At 34.4% G+C, this 20,301-nt stretch overlaps 1 protein-coding gene across 4 annotated transcripts in view; it reads left to right on the top strand.

The window, feature by feature from the left end:
• Positions 1 to 20,301, top strand: part of LOC134755650 (uncharacterized) — a 276,948-nt gene that overhangs the window by 237,117 nt on the left and 19,530 nt on the right. For all 4 annotated transcript variants that reach the window (XM_063692177.1, XM_063692179.1, XM_063692176.1 and 1 more), the window contains exons 4-6: positions 3,519 to 3,591; positions 9,255 to 9,422; positions 15,596 to 15,794. In XM_063692177.1, coding sequence (XP_063548247.1) covers positions 3,519 to 3,591; positions 9,255 to 9,422; positions 15,596 to 15,794 — 440 coding nt within the window. The remainder of the gene's footprint in view (positions 1 to 3,518; positions 3,592 to 9,254; positions 9,423 to 15,595; positions 15,795 to 20,301) is intronic.

Genomic DNA, 20,301 nt, shown 5'->3' with positions numbered 1-20,301 from the left:
GTATAGATCCGGAAATACCGCGGGTAACAGTGCATCACAGTTCATCAGTTACTCACGGTCAAAGTAATACTGAAATATAATAAAAACCATAACACATTGTAGAAACAGAATCGGTATATTAAGTATTAATTCAGTGAACTATCAATTTATTCTCAAGGCGACATAAGAAAAATCCTTGCAATAATACTACATCGAACACTATAATTTACGTGCCTCCAACTAAACCACAATTTCATTTAAACAGGTCGTGACTTGAAATTGTTAATCACGAAATAACACATAATTGAATTAGATATGAAACAATCGAATTAATTTTCTATTTTATTATCTGACATATCCTTGACTGGATCACGCATGTCGAGTTTGCTGGTAATGTGCGGGCAGTGAGCGTTAATAATAGTTAGTGGGCAAAGTCGAGGTCTTTCTCTATGTATTTACTGTTAGTGGGCAAAGCCGAAGTGTTGCGCTATGTATTTACAAGGTAGCATGATATTTACTACACACGATAGGATGTGTCTATTTAATAGGCTTGATGACAATTTTTTATTAATGGTATCAATCGATCAGGTTCATTTTTAGGATCAAATATCTACCCATGCACCCATATATGGGACCCATTGCATTAAACTAAGCAATACAAAAGTCAGAAATGATAGTCAAAGCCCGACAGTCGTACTTCACTCGCGAAACGCTTCTAATAAAACGATAAGTTAACTTGACTTCAAGTTCACTAAGAGCCCATTTTGAATGTATGAACAAAATAAGAAAATAGGGTTTTTGTGGGTAAAATATTGCGTTTATCTATATTACTGTATAAATTTTTTTTTGATAAAATATAAGGAATCGAATGGTTTCTTAATTTTTTCCTTTTTGGAAGTTGAAAAATTACTAAAATTTTGAATCTTTCAAGTCCAGCATTTTTGTATTATTTCCATATATTATTTTAATATCTACATTATTGTGATAAATTGCTCATTTGCTATCTATCTTCTTCTCCTGAGCCTATTTCCCATGTCTCTTGGGGTCGGCCCTCCTAGTCCGTAAACGCCCCTCTGGGCGTTTTTGTGTCATCTCTGGTTTTAAATCCGTCGTCTTCATGTCTTTGGAAATGATCCCCATCCAGGTAGTCGGTCGGCGTCCTGGGCCATTCTTAGGTTGTTCTATTTACATTCTCATTTGCTATCTATTTATGTTATTAGATTTTGTTATATAATTCAACATGTGTCATCATCCCTAATTCTAAGTGATCCGTTTTTTCAACTAGCTACGTACCTACTGAATATTACTGATGTGCTGTGGGAAATTTAAAAAAATTGTGAAATTACCATATTGAAATTTTTCGGAAACCTCATTTTATGGAGTTCGAAATTATCCGTTTCTACTATGACAATTTCCTTAATTTTCGATTAATATTTCACGAAGTTTCCGTGAACTTTTTCAACTTTATGCAAATGGTTTTTTTAACTTTTCGCAATTTGCACATTCCACATCTGTTGGCTACATGCAGCATAGACCAGACTACATTTTTGACGAGTAGATACATTATATTTTTTCTAATTTTCTAAACTGCTTTGCTTTAGGGATTTAGTTTTGGTCAAAATTCTAAACAGTGACCGTAAAATCGAAAATGATTACAGCACGGTAAAAAAATGCAATCAAAGTTAAATATTCCGAATAAAAAATTGATAAATTATTTTCAAAATAATTGAAAATTCTATGTCACAAGGCCTAACACATCATACCGCACAATCAGTCCTCATATCATGTAAAAAAAACCGGACAAGTGCGAGTCGGACTCGCCCACCGAGGGTTACGTACTTTTTAGTATTTGTTGTTATAGCGGCAACAGAAATACATCATCTGTGAAAATTTCAACTGTCTAGCTATCACGGTTGATGAGATACAGCCTGCTTACAGACAGACGGACAGCGGAGTCTTAGTAATAGGGTCCCGTTTTTACCCTTTGGGTACGGAACCCTAAAAATAACGTAGAAAAACCTAACCTATACTTGAGTCGCCCCCGTGTATACAGGGTGTCTGAAAACATTACCGGACACATGCTAACTGTATCTCAAGTCTCAATCACGTCTGCGTAATCGGTAAGCAGGCACGCGACAGCACCAAGGTTTCCGTTCACCTACACTTGCTTAATTAAAACGTTGTAACTATGTTTGAGGTTTATAGGCACTTATTACGTTTTGCTTCTGAGGATGCGCTTGCGCCCACTAGTTCGACGACCCACTGATATGCAGTGACATTATCTAGAGGAACTGTACCTTGAGGATCTATTAAAATATTGTAGGAAGATCCGAAAGGTTACTTAGAGACTTTTATATATGGTAAAAATTATTCCTTTGAAAAAACGCTTCGATATGATTTATTTCTAGTGTCACTATTTACTTACCAAAATGTTAAATAAAACATTTTCACCATGTTTTCATGAAAAAACAAAGAGCGCCAATGTTTTTTCACATAAATATTAGTGAGTACATCAAGATGCTCGATATTTAAGTTCAAAGCTCAAATGTCATATATTTTAAAGCTCAGAAGGTATTAGAAACAAGGTCAAACCACTGAGATCACAATGTGTAAGCGTGCTAATACTGCTCAACTTCCAAGCCCTTTCTAAACTTGACCTACTTTCGTTATTGTTACTATATCGCTTACCAGTAGTGTTACGCGACCATATGACTTATATATCGCAACGTAAACTAACAAAAAACAATTTAAAATTGATTAAAATAATCAAGTCATTAAAAATGCAATCGCAGGTGTATTTGAAACATGCTCGCGGCGTCGGTGTAACATTTCTATTAATAAAATTATACCATCTTTGTACGACCTACGTAGTTTCGTAACATTTAAATGTCAAACTCATTCGTGCTATACAAACACCCGTATTCTGATTCTAAATTCTAAACGCAAAACTGTCATGTGAAATTACTTTCGAAAGAAATCATTTAGGAACAGCTTTCATTGAATAGTAGCATAGTGGCCATAGCCAGTAGAAATAGCCATCCGTAGGCATTACCAGAACAACTTACCTGAATTGAATTTCAATGGCGTTCTCAGAGCAATGCCAAGGAACGGTTTTAAGAAAACAATATTCCTATTGCATTCTTAATTTAAAACGTCGTAAGTGACTAACAAAGTGTTATAAAGATACGTCTTTTTAGTTTAGAATAATATCAAACGGCAACGAAATACTAATGTGAGCGAATTCCTATGCCGTCATTCTACTATTTGTTACATGAGAACCAATTGTCGAACTAGATTTAAGAGTAACGGAAAATGCCTATAGAAATTATTCACAAATAATATAAAAATTCTATGGTATGCAGTCTTTGAATAAAACAATTGGTAATAAAGATGGGTATTTACGCTTTGTAAAAATATCTTGGCAAGCTACCAACTCATAAAATAGGCAGATCAAAGATATTGAATACGTGATAAGAATAATGTAGATTTTAAAAATATTGTCATTTTCTCATGCTCATGTGTGTTTTGTTTCTTTACAGAATCGGCCTCTGCGGTTTCGACAATCCTCACAGAGACCAGAAGACAGAAGAATTAAAAAGACACATAGGACAGGTAAGAAATCAATTTATATTTAAGAAAAACAAAGAGGTATATTCTTTTGGTGCCCGTATTACTAATATTAGAATCCAAACTTAAAAGTTTGATTAGTAGGTACTTAGCTACCGAAAACCTCCACTATCCACCGCTAGCTCCATCATCTGCTTGATGGTATAAACTTATTTTATTTTTATCTGGATTAAGTACACACATCAAAAGTGAAGCGTCGTTCATACTATACCCTTCACACATCATGCCACTTCACAAGGGCTACAAGTAAGTTAAAAACGCCCAGAGTCCGTCTAAGCTAATTTTGCACCGATTTAAATAAGGAATGAAAATGATTGGACACTTAATAAAAACTACATCTTCAAAAACGAATCCTGGAGGGGCGGATAGGACGTAAGCGGGGTAGAGGAAAACCCAGACGCAGGTTTTGTAGAACAAGTGAAAGAAAAAGTAGGGGTCGTGTCGTATCAAAAAGTCAGAGAGCTGGCGTAGGATATTTAGGGAAAGCTGGAAGATACTCCACCGACAAGAGAATTTAAGTTAATGATGATGCAATAGGAATGTCATTACGTCATATTTTCATAGAAATTTGAATTTAATGATGACATCGCCACACTTTGTCATTCCAAATGCCATGCAAAGTTATCTTGGTCCGACTCAAGCAAGATTCTTGTTGTTGTTTGTACTGTTAGCTGGTAAAGTCAATAACAAGCGCCATTTTGAATATAATTTACGAAAAATATGACACACTACATAAGTATGGTTTGTCTGTAACAACGAGTTGTAACAGCTACTACTTTCCTATTTACCATAGACGATAAATCATAATATGTTTTTAAACACCATATTTTATCTACAATACATACATGTATATATTTCCGTTACAACGAATAATTAGATTCTTGGCTCATCATTAGCCGTCATTCATGACACCTACGCTAAAAACGGACATGACCGATCGGCTGTAACCGCACGGCTGTACCGAACCTTTTTTGTGAACCCTAAAATGAGTAAATATAAATGACGTAATTATGATTAGCTGGACCAGAGAGGTCAGTCTAAGAAAAATTCTAGAAACTTTAATATAAAATTTTCTGCTTTGCCACATGCCACAGATAACACCCGTGAGTCTAGATGCATTTTATTTATTCTTAATGGTAATTCCCTTTGCATGCACGACCACAGATAAGATCATGCTGTCCCTTTCTAATATATGGCACGATCCCTTTCGCCTATTTAGGGTTGTCAAAATTCAAGTCATTAGACTTCATGCATGCTAGCATGATTCGACCCTGAACCGCTGTGTAGAAAGTTTTACATTCTGTACGATAGTACTATTATTTATTCTGTGGTCTAAGCTAATAAATTATGATGGAACAGTATGGAAATGCCCCTATAATCTATATAAAGGTCCTCTTCCATTTCACACTGCGATATTTTTACATGTCTCTGTTTATCCCGATGGTTGACTAGAAGATAATGCCATCAGGCATTAAGACCGCCTTTTAACATTTAAATAAATTAATATTTTCATAAAAAAATAATGTTAAACTATGGTGGCACCGTAACAATTTGTCACTACAAATTCCAGAGGCTTTGTCTGACTCTGCATACTCTGCATACGCATCCGGTTTGCCCCGATCTCAAACTACTTTTTTTCTTCGATTGAACCAACAACATTAGGAGACCATTCATTAAACAACACCCGAGCATTAAGAACAAACGCGGCCGGATAATGTTGTATTATGACATACGTCGGAAACAATTACTACATAAAAGGTTGCATAACACCGAATGCCATAATTAGGTGCTTGACAGCGGTTGATGGGAAAAAGTCATTGATACACTGATGTTTCCGAGTTAGATGTTACCTATGGGAATTAGATCTCTGCAATGCACATTCTCTGTTCCTGTGGACCACTAATGTCAAAAAGAAGTACCTACTTAGGGCGGCACGTACTGCAACCCTATGAGGTACAAAACATTACGGCCCAAAGAATCTGGAATTTTCTGGATTCAACGGGCATTAGTAATGAGCTTTAAAAGGCCGTCACAATAGATCACTGTTTGGTCGACGTGACACTCAAAGGCATGGGCAACGCCCCAATAATAATAATAATAATACCTATGGAAAATTTAGCTAATTTAATTTCAATGCAAATTAAAATTAGATAAAGCATTTCAAACGGTTGCGTGGATTTTAAAGGCTTATATCCCTAAATTCCGCTCAAACTAGTGCGTTTGCCAAAATCCATACGTAATATTATAAATGCGAAAGTAACTGTCTGTTACAACTTCACGTTTATACCCCTGCACCAATTTCGATGAAATTTCATAGAGATTTTTTGAGTCCCGGGGAAGGACATGATAGTTTTCATCCCGAAAACTATCCTTTATGTAAGTGGTATATGGATCTACTTATTCAACGCAGACGAAGCCGCGGGAAGAAGCTTATTTTAATTGTTTTAAATAAAGGCATCAGATGGAGCTAATAGCTAACAAAATAATCAAATTAGAGAGACTTAGCATACGATGCAGACAACATTTCAAACAAGGATACACATAAAAATCCTTTTAAGGGGCTACCTGAGGTTTTCATCGATTTTTGACAAGTTTTGAATCGTATCTCCTACTTTTGCACTACATATAGAATTATAAGACAAGCGGCTATCGGTTCTTCAATCTTTTATCTCCATTTTTGTCTACCGGATTGTGAAAAAAATAATACTTATTTATTTATGATTGTTTTAAACATTGTCTAAAAAATACTTTTTTCGTATCTCGATTGCTGTGAAAGATCTTACTTATACGAAATCTATATATTTGGGTTCGTCTTAGACGTCTCTAAAAATTTGTCTAAGGTTTTAATTTTAAACTAATTAACACAAAAGTTATGGCCAGAAAACCAGTTTTTTGGCCTAAAATTGTTTAACTTTGATGCCAAATATTTCGAAAACAATGAACTTTGAAGTAAATATGGGATACTATATTGCTAAAATCCGTTGCTGTTAATATGATAAGCTACAAAAAACATTAAAAAACTAAGGGATTCAAATCGAAGGTCATTGGGGCATGGGATCCCCTTTAAGGATCAGACTAACACGACATTGATTGAAAACATACTAGACAACAGGAAATGATGATCAGAATTCATGGTACAAAATGTTTCTAACAATAGGATCCAATACATTTTGACATTCAAATGAAAATGATAACGAGCTGTCTAAGACAAGGTCGGTACCTTGGCAAATATTGATTTGGAATCAAGCTTTTAATGCGATCCTAATCTAAAATGCTGTATTGACTATGATACCTGTAAGGAGATACGATCTTTTAGCTTAACCTGGTAAAATTTTATTGTATAGATATGCAATTTAGCTCTAGATGCCTAGGATAAACAAAGAATCGTTTTGTCTTGATGATTAATACGTTTAAATTAGATTCATCAAACATTAAACGTAAGGCCAGAAGCTGAGAGAATGTTATTGCCCGTATCTAATTTTGGTGTTCTTGAATCAAATGACCTATTTAGAACAAATCCGTTTCTATTTAGAAAAAATCTTGTGTGGGTTTGAATGTATTTTAGACTGACCCCCAGAATAGTTTTATTTTTCATTTGTCTAGTTTAGATCCGATCTTTAGAAATACAATCGCTGTTGCTAACAATAGTTATAGTGTAATTTTTTTTAACTGAGCTTGTTTAGAGTCTCAGGAATACAATACCATTGAGTGGTAAACCACAAATTAGGATAACTACCTCGTAGTAAAAGCAGATTATAGCCGCCTTGCAATGTTAGTTAACAATTTTTTTTATTCGTGTCGCGAAAGTTCACCTCGGCATCTGTCCATTAGTGTCCATTTAATATTGTATGTATTTCTGAAGATTGATTGATATATAGCTAGCTGTAAGATGGTTTAAATTTACAAAATTAAATGATGACAGAAACGTTAAATGTTTATGTTTAGATGGAAGTTTTCGAGCCTAAAAAGGTCAAGCAATTTTATAATTCCATCATAAATTGGTTCAAGATCAGTAGAACTAGATGCCATAAATCTCTAATAAAGTAGTTAAAAATCCAATTAATTAAATTGTTACCACTCAAATGAATCGCTTATAAACGCACGGGTGCCCGTCTGGTATTCGAAACTGCCGCGACAATTAAGTCGGGTTTCGTCAAACTAACGTCCTGTTAACTGACAATTAGTATACCTTATTGCAAAGAGATAAGGTCCATTGATGGCCAGAAAGTTTTGCTGTTAGTCCCACTATCCACAGAACTGCAATGTTGCTCCACTTCCTAAAACGCTACCGGCAATTTTGCACTTGCAAATGGCGGATATGTTATACCAATCGATAACGTTCCTAATGGCCTTTAAAGCTATGCTAATCGCTCATTTCTTGCAATCATCACTTAAATTAGTTTTGACGTCGGGTACTTTGATTTATTATTTAATCGTATGGCATGCATATTTAGGCAATCAGAGTATAGCTTTGAGGTTGTTAAGCCAGGTAACCACGTCGGGTGTCAGGGCATCCAGGTCCTCAGCTGGGCCACGATAGGAGTGAAGCGGGCAGCGCCGAAATATGTGCTCAGTGGTTTGGTCTTCTTCGCCGCACTCGCAGAGGGGAGACTCCTTCCAACCCCACTTATGTTGGGTACTTTGATGAAAAATTATTAATTATTGCTGTTGAAGGGAGTGATTGATAAAAATAAAACGAGGTATAACGGTACTTCTCAAACTATGGGTTAACGGCAAACGGCAAGTGAAATACTATTAAAATGTTAATGAAGAATATATAAATCATATCAATCTGCAAATAGATATATACTTATATCATCTTATCTGCATATTCTTAATAATTCTCATTGCCAAACATCAAAAGCGAAATTTATTGTCAGTTCCGTAACATGATATTAATTTGGTACGCACAAAACCTTTTCCGTGCATTGTCTAAATCGTTCCCAAAATGTGAATATTCACAACAATGATTTACTTGACATGCCGTAACCAACGTGAGACTCAGCTGATGTCATAGGTCAAGAGATTATTAGAATATGTTCTATTGTTGATCTCGAATGCTATAAATCAGAAGAAGATGAATAGTGTTAAAGTAACGAAACCGAAGCATCGGTTAACCTTGAAGTAATTGTTGATGGCATGATAAGGATTGATTGTGATGTCATCGGTCGTAACGGTGAAGACAACAAATTATAGAGCTTTTTATAGTATTGGTGATTAATTAGTCGTGTGGACGCAAATGTAAACATTAACTTCGTGTGAGTCTTAAATGATGTTAGACTATGTAGTCACTGGTCAAATTAAGAATATATCGAAAAACTGCTATGTGCTTAATGCTACATGTTACAAGAAATCAATTAATTTACTAAAAAAATATACTGAAAAAGATAAAACTATGGAAGGATTAACTTTTAGAGTTTTTGTGTATCAGATTTTTTTCTATCAATATTTTGCCAAACTTTGCTACAAATAAGGCGAACATGCAATTCCTCACATCAGAATTCACTCTTCTCATGCTCATAAGCTTATGCCTTTTCTGATTTGTCTGTGCAAAATCGGTGATTGAATGATGAAATGAATCGGTCATATCAAAAAAGAGTTAAGTATACTGGTTAATTGTCGCCATTAACTATTCAATTTGTCCACAGGGAGTAAAAATCAAAATGGACGACGCGGGTAACATACTCATCAGACGCTATTCGAAGAGTAGTGTGTTCGTGAAGAGTACTGCGGCCACCAGCAACGAGGAGACTGCCATTGGCCAGGATATAGTCAAGCTGCCGGGATATGCGCTTGAACATGAGAAGATATTCAAAGTGAGTTACAAGATGAAAACGACTAAATCATCATTATTGAGAGCCTGTTGAGTCCCACTGCTGGACAAAGGCCTCCACCGCTATTTCTTTTAAACTAGTTTAAAAAAATCAGTTTGAGTTTCTGCCTCGGCTTAAAAAAATTGGCAGTGCCGTCAAAATTTACCTCGGTATATTAAATTTGAAATGAGTATATAGTAGGATGCTCTTACGCCTGTTTTAAAGAAATTTAGTTGCAGCATTTCGGAAACTGTGAAATTGGTATAGGAACTTTGCTGTAGTACTTATAGTTAGGTTAGGTTAAACACAGTGGTAAAAAGCTATATTCTTGTAGTGTAAAAAATAAGTATTCGTATCAGAAACTGAAAACCTTATGTCCAATGATCAACAAAAAGTATATAATTAGAGGACATAATTTTGATCAAATTCTCATTAGTTTTTAATAACAAAACTTCCGTGAGACATAGACATATTAAATATATTAATAACGGGTCACTCACGTGTTTTAAGTCGAAAACGCTCGACATGTTTCACTCCGTACCGAGGAGCGTCATCAGGAGCTTGCGTCGACGGTGACGGACCGGCGCAGACTGCGGGCCGCAGCCCTCCGCGCCCGATGACTCGGCGCGGGCGCCGGTGGCGGCAGGGGGGGCGAGAAACTACCCTCGTTTACGGCATTATTGTCAAATGATGGGTTGCACACAACACTCACTACGTCATTCGCTAATGGTTCGTCCACACTGTCCACCGACGTAGTACCCAAAACAGTTTTCCAGCTCGGAGGCACTGACCAACCACAATCACGGTTAAAATTCGGATGACGACCAATTTCGATAGCCTCCCGTACTTTTCGCTGAATCACAAACTTTTCTTTCGCCAGCACAGTTACCTTATCGAAACGTATATAGTGAGTCGAATCCGAATCCAATACGTGTTCCGTCACCGCCACCTGATGACGCTCCTCGGTACGGAGTGAAACATGTCGAGCGTTTTCGACTTAAAACACGTGAGTGACCCGTTATTAATATATTTAATATCTCATTAGTTTTCCATTAGTCACGGGTCTCGCAAGTCGATATTACTGCAGCTGCAGCTTAATGACTACGATCAGTAGCTCGCTGCCATCGATATTTTCATCTATCGATGCGCCTAATCGCATGCCCTACATTTACTACCATTACCCTTCAACTACCAACAATTTTGATCAAAGCAAATTTATATCTTCGTCTCTTTAATCTTAATGCCAATCGAAATGTATCTCTATTACTATCATATGAAGACTTATTTCAAAGTTACATCGACGTGATTGTCTATTCTGTACAAATATCGAAGAGGTGTTTACCAGCAATAATTTCCTTTGAGATGGAAGCGTTTATGGAGTAACATGTCGAAACGATCGATTAATTTCATGGCTGTCTACATAATTTAAACTACTTATAACGACGCTTTTTTAATACCACGTTGGTGGCAAATAAGCATACAGACCGCCTGATAGTAAGGAGTCACCGTAGCCTATGGACGCCTGGAACACCAGAGTTATTACATGAACGCTTTAAAAACCTGTACACTCCTTTATTTTACATGTTGCCACATTAACATTTCCATATTTATTGGATGCCCTTACGAATTAGATAAATAAATTCTTCCCACAATTCTTCTTGTTATAATTGTTGGATTGCTTCAGCTCACAGTGTAGTCTTAATGTCTTATGTTTCATAATGTCTAAAGACAATAATCACAGAAAAAAATTAAAGAGCCAGAACATTACTCTAATGCGTTGCATTGTGGCCGAGTCATTTGCGGTGCATCACGACCGCCCCACACTGCGTTCGACACGATTCAGAATTTGTTGGCCATGACATTGCTACATAATTTCTTTTTAGTTGATGTTTCTATTGCACAACCTTCAACTCTCATGAGATTAGTAGATTACCATCGTTTTCGTCATGATTTCGTGTTATATGTGTGTTCGGATTTATTGGGACAAATGATTTAAAACAATGGTACAATGGGGAAGAGTTTCGAGAATTCATTAGTAATTCATACCCCATTAACTTCACAGATTTACGTAACGCAGAGCTCGCGAACAATGTGAAAAGATAGCACCATTTAGTAACGAAAAGAATGGTCATTGCCTCACTTATTTGTCGGCTTCTCATTTTATTTTCTTGTAACGAAAGCGAACGTAAGCAGACAGTTCTATTGTCTGTGGTTTGAGAAAATAATTGTAATCTGTTACATTGGTATAGATTTGTTTGATAACTTTTGACCAGTGCTCTATTTCCTGTATGCTTTAGATTATCTGCTAACTAGATATTGTTTACAACTGGTTCAAACTCATTTTCTACTATTGGCTAGTTCGGTGATATAAGTCGGTATATAACTTTCTTCCGTCCAACGTTTTCTTGCAATCAAAAGTTGCCATCAAATTAAAAATGAAACAATACTTCACCATGTTGAAACGCGTCAATCCTGAGAGTTTCCCCGCGAATCTCGTTCCCACACCGAATTGCGTTTGCTAAATTAATACAACAATGTTATCACAGTCAACTTTACTTAGTTTTATGAAGAGAAGGAACTTAGTCTTATTTAATTATACATTATAGTTCATAAATAAATACTTGGGGAAAATCTTACAGATATTGACTTAGCTTCGAAATAAGCAAGGTTTGCACTATGTGTAGTAGGCGACGATTTCTATACATTTTCGTTCCTTCCATTCCGTTGCCGTCATACAAAGTCTATGAAAAAAGGTAACGGAATGGAAAAAAAAAATTCAGAACACCTTTTTTCTCCTTTTAGGATCAAAGAGCTCGTAATTCTGGATAGAAATCTCATAAAAAATTCCAGATTTAAAAAAAAGTTTAATTTATAACTAAGTAACAGCGCTCACCGCATAATTTCTGTTTTTATTACCTTGTTTCTTTTGTTTATTGAGGAAATTCAATATAGTAGTGTATTAAATTTCTAAAACTTGTTCTTACATTACTATGATTGCTTAGTGATTGCGCAAACTAGATTCATCATAACAGCTCTAAGTAACAAACCAATTAAAGTACAGATAGTTTCGTAATAAATAACTGAACAAGCATTCCAGTTATCATTTCAATACTTAGTTAAGCGTAATACGCAATGAGTTGTATGAAAAATTCATTGGCTTCTTTATCAATTATCATCCAATTTCCACATTGATTTATTGGTTTCAATCATACAGTTCACTTGGCTTTGCAAGTTCTCTAGAAGAATTTTGTAGCAACGATTTTGAATGAAATGCAATTTAGTTCGTAGAAATATATCGTTATACCTACCTATACATTATTTAGTAAAGTTTCCTTAGAATGTAGGTAGGTACATGTAAACAGAAGAATGTTTAAATTATCTCTGAAATCCATGCTTTCTTAAACAATTATCATTATTTCAAGTTCATAACTGTAATTTAAAAAAAACTCATGTTATGTTGAGTTTTCACTACAAATTTTACTAAATTATTTTATCGCGTATATTTCACTACTACATAGTATAAAACAAAGTCGCTTTCTGGTGTCTGTCTGTCACTATATATGCTTAGATCTTTAAAACTACGCAACGGATTTTGATGCGGGTTTTAATAGATAGAGTGATTCAAGAGGAAGGTTTATATGTTTATTGCATTAGCATTGCTCCCGTGCGAATCCGGGGCGCGTCGCTAGTTATAAAATAACGTAGGTATTCTTTATTTGTATTGGCAGTGTCAACTGTCAAACCCAAACTCAGCTTCCTAATATCATTCTCAGAAACAAATATACTTGAATTCTGTAGGAATGTTCCAAAACAATATAAACAACATCACTTCCTTAATTCCACATTACACATAGTGCACCAACTGCACCATGCGTCGGCATCTCTTAGAGATGACCGGCGATAAGATGCAAGTGACGTTAAAGTGCACCAGTTGTGTAACGGCTTTATAAGGCTCATTCAATTTTGATGCAGCTGACTAGGCGGTTTTTGGTTTAGAGATAAGTTGTACTCTGTTTTGGAAGGTTCTTTGTAGTCAAAATACCTATTAAAGGAATGTAATAAAAGGGCTTTTTGCTGTGAAAATAAAACAAATATCATTTTATTTATTTGCAATTAATAAAAAAAATATTGCATAATGAAAGATCAAATATATTTTGCCTTGCCTTATATGTATATATTTGAGCCTATATTTTGGCATTGAAAGATGTTAAATTTGAACTGTTTGTGTTAAATTTTGGTTTGACTAGTCGTTCTCGGAAATCGAAAACCTTACAACAAACAAAACAAAAGCAATTGTTTCATGTAATATTTAATAATTCAAATTTCATTGAAGGCGTTTGTACTAGTATTAGGATCGAGAGAAGTTACTCGTAGATAATAAAGCATTTGCTGTCAGAATCAGAAATGAGGAACACAGATTAGAATCTAGGAAATCCTTATATGGACCATATTTTATTACTTATGTATTTTGTAAAGTTCAACAACATAGTATCGTTTTCTTAAAACAGATTGTATTAAAATACAGTTTATAATATACAATTTATGTTTGCAAACGAGATACTTTGTGTCTTAATAAACAAAATTAAAAACAAATTACACACACGTCTACACCGTGCTGCTAAATTAGCATATTTTTGCATTCATTATAATCATATGCTTTATCTTGTTTAAACGGTTTGATTTATATTTGTTATATTTCTCATAATTGCCTACAAATATATATATATATGTATTGGTAATGATAAGTGTCAAAAACCTATCTATTTGATGTATTCATGCCAGCATAGAGTAACTTATACTAGAGCGGTACTGTCATAGTAAATTTTGTAACCCCAGTAAATTCACTGCCATCTGTCGGCACACTTTAAAACTAAAAATAAATATTTATAAAAATACCATAAAATGTATTTAAATATGGATAAATGATTTTTTTATTTGCATTAATTATTTTTATATGATTTTGATCCATGTTCTTTCACTGGTATGCGTTAAAATTATAAATAACAAACGAAACAGTCAACGCCCTCTATACGAGTGTAGGCCATAACTAGTGGCGCCATCTGATCGAAAATTAAATTTTCGTGATTTTCGAGGCACGTTTTTTCCTTAGACTGTATCCATATATTACGGAGTTATATCTATCTTTGATATTACTATGTATCTACATATTATCTCTTCCCGCTACTGCAAGTGTCAATAATTATTGCAAAAAGGTGTTCTTTGCATGCCAGGAACAGAAAAAAATAGCGAAACATCTCTCTAAATTTATCTTACTATTTTCCATCCCATATGTAGCATAACTGTTAAAATTCATCTTTTTCTTAAATACTAGATTAATCATAATCATAATATTTATTAATAATATAAATTACATGTCACATTTTATACAGTGTATAAAGATTATATTTAAGTATGAATTTTCGCTACATAATGTAGGTTGTACAGACATTTATGAAATTATGAATAACTCCATAGTAGTTAATACTGAACCCAATGTCTTCATCTAAGTCCATATTAAAGAGTCCAAACAGCTGCTGACGTTTTTATCTATTGTTTTTTCATTATCATCTGATGTCTTGTTATGTAATATTAGCTCGATACAATCTTCTAACAATTGACTCGTCTACAAAGACCGTTTTGATCAATGTGTATGTTTAATTGAGATAAAAAGTACCACACGGGGTTTTTTGGTAGTTCGCTTTTAATAATTCGATCTTTATCTTAGATTAGTAACACTTTCGTATTACGAAATTCATTTAATATCTTTTAGATTCATTTTAGACGGTACAGTTTTTTTATAAAAATAAACTGTCCGATCGTAGATACCCTTTGTATTAGATTAGATTTTATTAAGGCACTGTCAAATACCTTTTGTTGACCGTTTGTGAATTGATTTACAAAAGCATTTGTTCTGTACAGGTTTGAAAGAAAAAACTCAGCTTTCCTGCCAATTTCATAGATTTCATTCACTTTATGAAAGAGTATGAATTCTAATTCTTTAGATTTTCTCAGATCGATGGTACAAATTGGAAATGCTTTTAACCTTTCATGAGTGTGGTGGTCAAATATCGTGGTTTCAATCCTTGGTTGTGCTGTATACTTAGAGCAGGAAAAATATTTTTCGTTAAGTATTTGTTATATTGCCATCAATTACTACAACTTTCCTTTCTTTCCAGCTGTTCGACATGAAGAGATTTCAATCGAACGTGAACCGGGAACTGCGCCGCTCCTACCCGGACCGCCGACGGCTTGAAACACAGTGCCTCAGCGCTATCGGCTTCGTCAAGTCTGAAAGCGACTTACTTGAGTGCCCTATTTGGGTGCTTATCATAAATGTCGTAGCCATGGATATGTTGAAATCTAAGCTGCCACCAGGTGAGTAAACAAATAAGTTAGATATAAGGTTAGATAAAGAGAGACAAGACGACCCTACCCAGACCGTTGACGGTACGAAACACAGTGCTTCAGCGCCATCAGCTTCGTCAAGTCTGAAAGCGACTTACTGGAGTGCCATATCTGGGTGCTTATTATCAATGTACTGGCTATGGATATGCTGAAATCCAAGCTGCCACCAGGTAAGTGCATAAAGGAGTCAGAGAAAATAATAGAATGAAGATAATACACTCCTACCCGCATCGTCGACAGCTCGAAACACAGTCTCTTAGCGCTATCGGTTTTGTCAAGTCTGAAAGCGACATATGGAGTGCCCTATCTGGATGCTTATCATCAATGTCGTGGATATGGATATGTTAAAGTCTTAGCTGCCACTAGGTAAGTGAGTAAAAAAGTTAGAGAAAAGGATAGACAAACTAACAGTGAGACAGAAATCATCAAGACAGTTGACGGCTTGATAGTGCCTTAGCGTCATCGGCTTCAGAAAGACTTACTGGATGGATATGGATAAGGAAATCTAAACTGCCACCAGGTAAGGAAACAAGGAGATTAGAGAGTAGGATAAACAGAAAGAGGGAGACAAGGCGCCCGTATCCATAACGACGAAGGCTTGAAAGACAGTGTCTTAATGCATCGGCTTTGTCAAGTCTAAGAAGAATTTCCCGGACTGCCCTGTTTGAATTATCATCATAAATATTGTCGCTATAGATGTACCAATAACATATATCATCAATTGCAATTTACTATACCTAAATCGTATTAGCTGAAGTTGAGAAAAGACGTCATCCGTCAAAAACTATAACTTAATTGTAGGTACTGTAAAAGCATTAACACGAAGCCTGCAGTAAAATTAATGTTTATGTATATTGTATATCATAACAGAGATCTATAACAAATACTTCTAACCTTTCAAATAACACTTGCACAAATTATTCACAAACATTATCACTGGATAATATCAACAAAACAACCGAGAATAAAATGTTAAATTGAATATTTATATCTCATTATAAATCTACAAACATTCTAATATTTCAACAAAGTACATACACGCTCAGAAATGGAAATTATTCGCAAACTATTGATAGTATCAGCGTACGGCCGGCAGCATAAGTCACACAACTTAATATCAACGTAATGATGACAATATGATACATGTGTTGTTGATTGTATAGGAATTGACAAGTAAGTCCGGTTGTCGCAGCCTTTGTGTACCAAGGCCGTTTGGCTTTCTATATCGCAGTAAGATCATAGAGTAGTATTAATCAAGAGACCTATACAAAGCCGTGTGCTTTGTCATTGTTCTAGGTGGCGCTAGTTTTGTTGGCGTAGTTAAAGTTGGTCAAGCAAATCTTGTCAGTAGAAAAAGGCGGAAAATTTAAAAAAATGTGGGTGCGGAGGGTTATCGTCCCATAGAAAATTTGAATTTTTTTACTGACAAGATTTGCTTGACCAAGTATAGCTAGGTACTATTTATGCATTTTAGCTTTGTGCGTATGAAAACTGCCATCTTACTGATATTTATAATTCTAAAACTTATAATTGTATATGCCTAACCGCTGTCATTGTCACAGACATAAAAGTACAATAAATACCTAACAAAATCATTTTGTTTTTTTTTTTTCTAATTTAATGCCGCCAACTACTTTTAACATTTTTCACCTTCAAAGAGTGTTTACTAGAAGACGCCATTAAATATAAATATGCTAATGCTTTTATAAAAATTTATTGTACTTTCTTGCCTATGACAGACGTCATATTTAAGGTGAGAGTTTTCATACATAAATAGCTAAAATGCAACAATAATAAATAGCGCCACCTACATCTACACCTAGGCGCTCAGGGGACCGCGGTTTTGTATGTGGGTTATCAGTCTTCCGTATTTACTGTGCTCTGGTAAAACCAAGTGTCTTTAGTTGACCGATACAGACGTAGCGACTATGTAATTGAAACTTATTTAACTTTAAGTAGGCCTTATGTAATTACAATAAGGTTGAAAAATGGTCAATAATCAGTGTCGAAAACCTTGGCGCATTTATCATTGAATGTACCTAATTGAAACCAGTTTGACTTACCATTTGTTGATTTTGAAAATTAATACAATTAATTCAAAGGGGAAAACTTATAATATTGCTTCTATATTTGAATGCATGAAAAATTCGCAATATAGAAATGTTAAAAAAGATTTCGTTAAAATAAGTCGAGTTATTAATGTGTTAAGTAATTATTAGAAATTACAAAATGTTTAAATCTAGTTTGGTACTTAATTTACTCTGCAATTAAATCCGAATTTAAATCAAAATTAATTTACCGTCAAAAATTACAATAATATTTCATTTAAGTAACTTGAAGGTTTTTATTTTAAATTGATGAGAATAATGAGGAACAAGCATCATAATTATCAACTAAATAACACGTTATTCGTACCCAAAAACGGATCTAGGTGAAAAATTACAGAGCTATAATTTTAGTATAAAAAACATAATTCAGTGGTTAGGTTAATACCTTCCTAGGTGATCATTAATGTTTATAATAAGATGGTAACGCTAAAAGATTGCGGGGTTTAAATCTTTTTTATATTATTTATATACTTAAAAAACAGGAGGCCTAGCTAAGAAGGCAATTGTTGATAGAAAACGTCAATCTAAGGGTCGGCAACGCGCATGTAATATATCTGGTGTTGCAGGCGTCCATAGGCTACGGTGACTGCTTACCATCAGGTGGGCCGTATGCTTGTTTGCCACCGTCGTGGTATAAAAAAAACTAAACTTAAATAACTTATGGAAATAGTCACGTGACTTTTCGTAGCATCGGTCATCCCGATATTTTTTTCGTTTTACTTTGTCTAAAAATGGTGCTAAAATTGGTATTTAGTATAAAAATATTTAAATTATTAAATACATATTGTTCATTTAATTTTATTAATGAGAAAGCAACGTACTTGGTTTAAATGTTGTTTAAACAGAGCGTCTCATTATGTCATTGTCTCACGATCTGGTTTAGTTTGAACACTTAGTATTGTTAATTGCTGAGATTTGTCTGTTTTATAATTAATGACCGTAAAGATGGAAGAAGAACTAGTTATGAGTTCAGACTCTACTTTTATTGTGAAATCAGGAATGGTGAAAACGGTACCAAAGAATTTTGTTGATTTATTTAAAGATTTATGGATTAAATATGTCAATTAATATCTTTAAACAGGATTGTATTTTATTTTAAAATTTTCATTTTTACGTGTTGAATTTAAGCATTTTTTACACTACTAAATCAACATTTCTACTTTATAAAATATAATGTGATTTATTGTTTTTTTTATAGTAGGTCGGTGGCAAACAAGCATACGGCCCGCCTGATGTTAAGCAGTCTCCATAGCCTATGTACGCCTGCAACTCCAGAGGAGTTACATGCGCGTTGCCGACCCTAACACTCCTCTGTCTTTTACTAACATATTGCTGAAAAATATTGCTGATTTCACCAATAAATAAACTTATAGCTAAATGAGTGTACCAATCTGCATATATAAGCTAAAAATATGTTTTTAAATTCGTTTTAAGTTAGCTCAATAAAATAAAATTAGCATTAAATCACATTGTATAAAAAATAACTCACGCTTAAAATTACTGACGCAAACGGCTAGAAACAATTAAATTTGTCCAAAATTATTATAATATACGACGCAGGCACATGAGTTCATAATTTTGACCAAAAAAAACTTCCGTGCTAAAAACTAGTCTATTGATCATCATTTCAAGTTCAATGTGAACCGACCAGCCTGGAAATTCACAAAACATTTTGTCTCGACTTTAAACAAGTATAGATTGATCTCAAAATATACCAACTACGGGGTTTTTTTAACCTTTAGCCAAACTTTGCGAGGAACATGTAGGTCATATTAATTTTTTAAAACATTGACACCTAATCAGCCGATGTGAATGAACCAGCCAATTATTTTTTCGCAAATTCGGGATTGATCCCATAGTAAAAGTTGCTTAGTAGAGTATGACCTATATATTCACCACGCAAAATAGGGTTAAGGGTTGCAATACAACCTGTATTTTATTATTTTTATAGCCTCATTTATATATATACATAACAATTCGTAAATAATTTCACGTGCAAAATAATTTAAAACAGCAATTTCATAATTCATTTTATTAAGTATTATTAAATTTTAATCTAATTTTATCTAAAATTTTAATAGATCATTAAATTAAACGATTAAATACGGTTACGATACGATTTGAAAATATACATTTTGTTATTTTATTGTTCAATATATATAGGTACTTTATAACATTTAAAACTTTCGCGTTTTGAACACATATTAAATACACTTTTCGTCGGGTAGTCACACAAATCTCTGTTTTGACATTTTGCTGGGACATCAGTTGACCGCGACCACGACCAGTGAAACCTGTGTCGAAATGTCGGTAAATAAAGGTAACAAAATAAATTCGCGATAGACCCGATTGTAAACATATACAACAAA

The sequence above is a fragment of the Cydia strobilella genome, chromosome 3 (genome assembly GCF_947568885.1).
Source record: "Cydia strobilella chromosome 3, ilCydStro3.1, whole genome shotgun sequence".
Classification (NCBI taxonomy): domain Eukaryota; kingdom Metazoa; phylum Arthropoda; class Insecta; order Lepidoptera; family Tortricidae; genus Cydia; species Cydia strobilella.
Note: the sequence above shows the minus strand (reverse complement) of the source record. Positions and strands in the feature narration are given on the sequence as shown.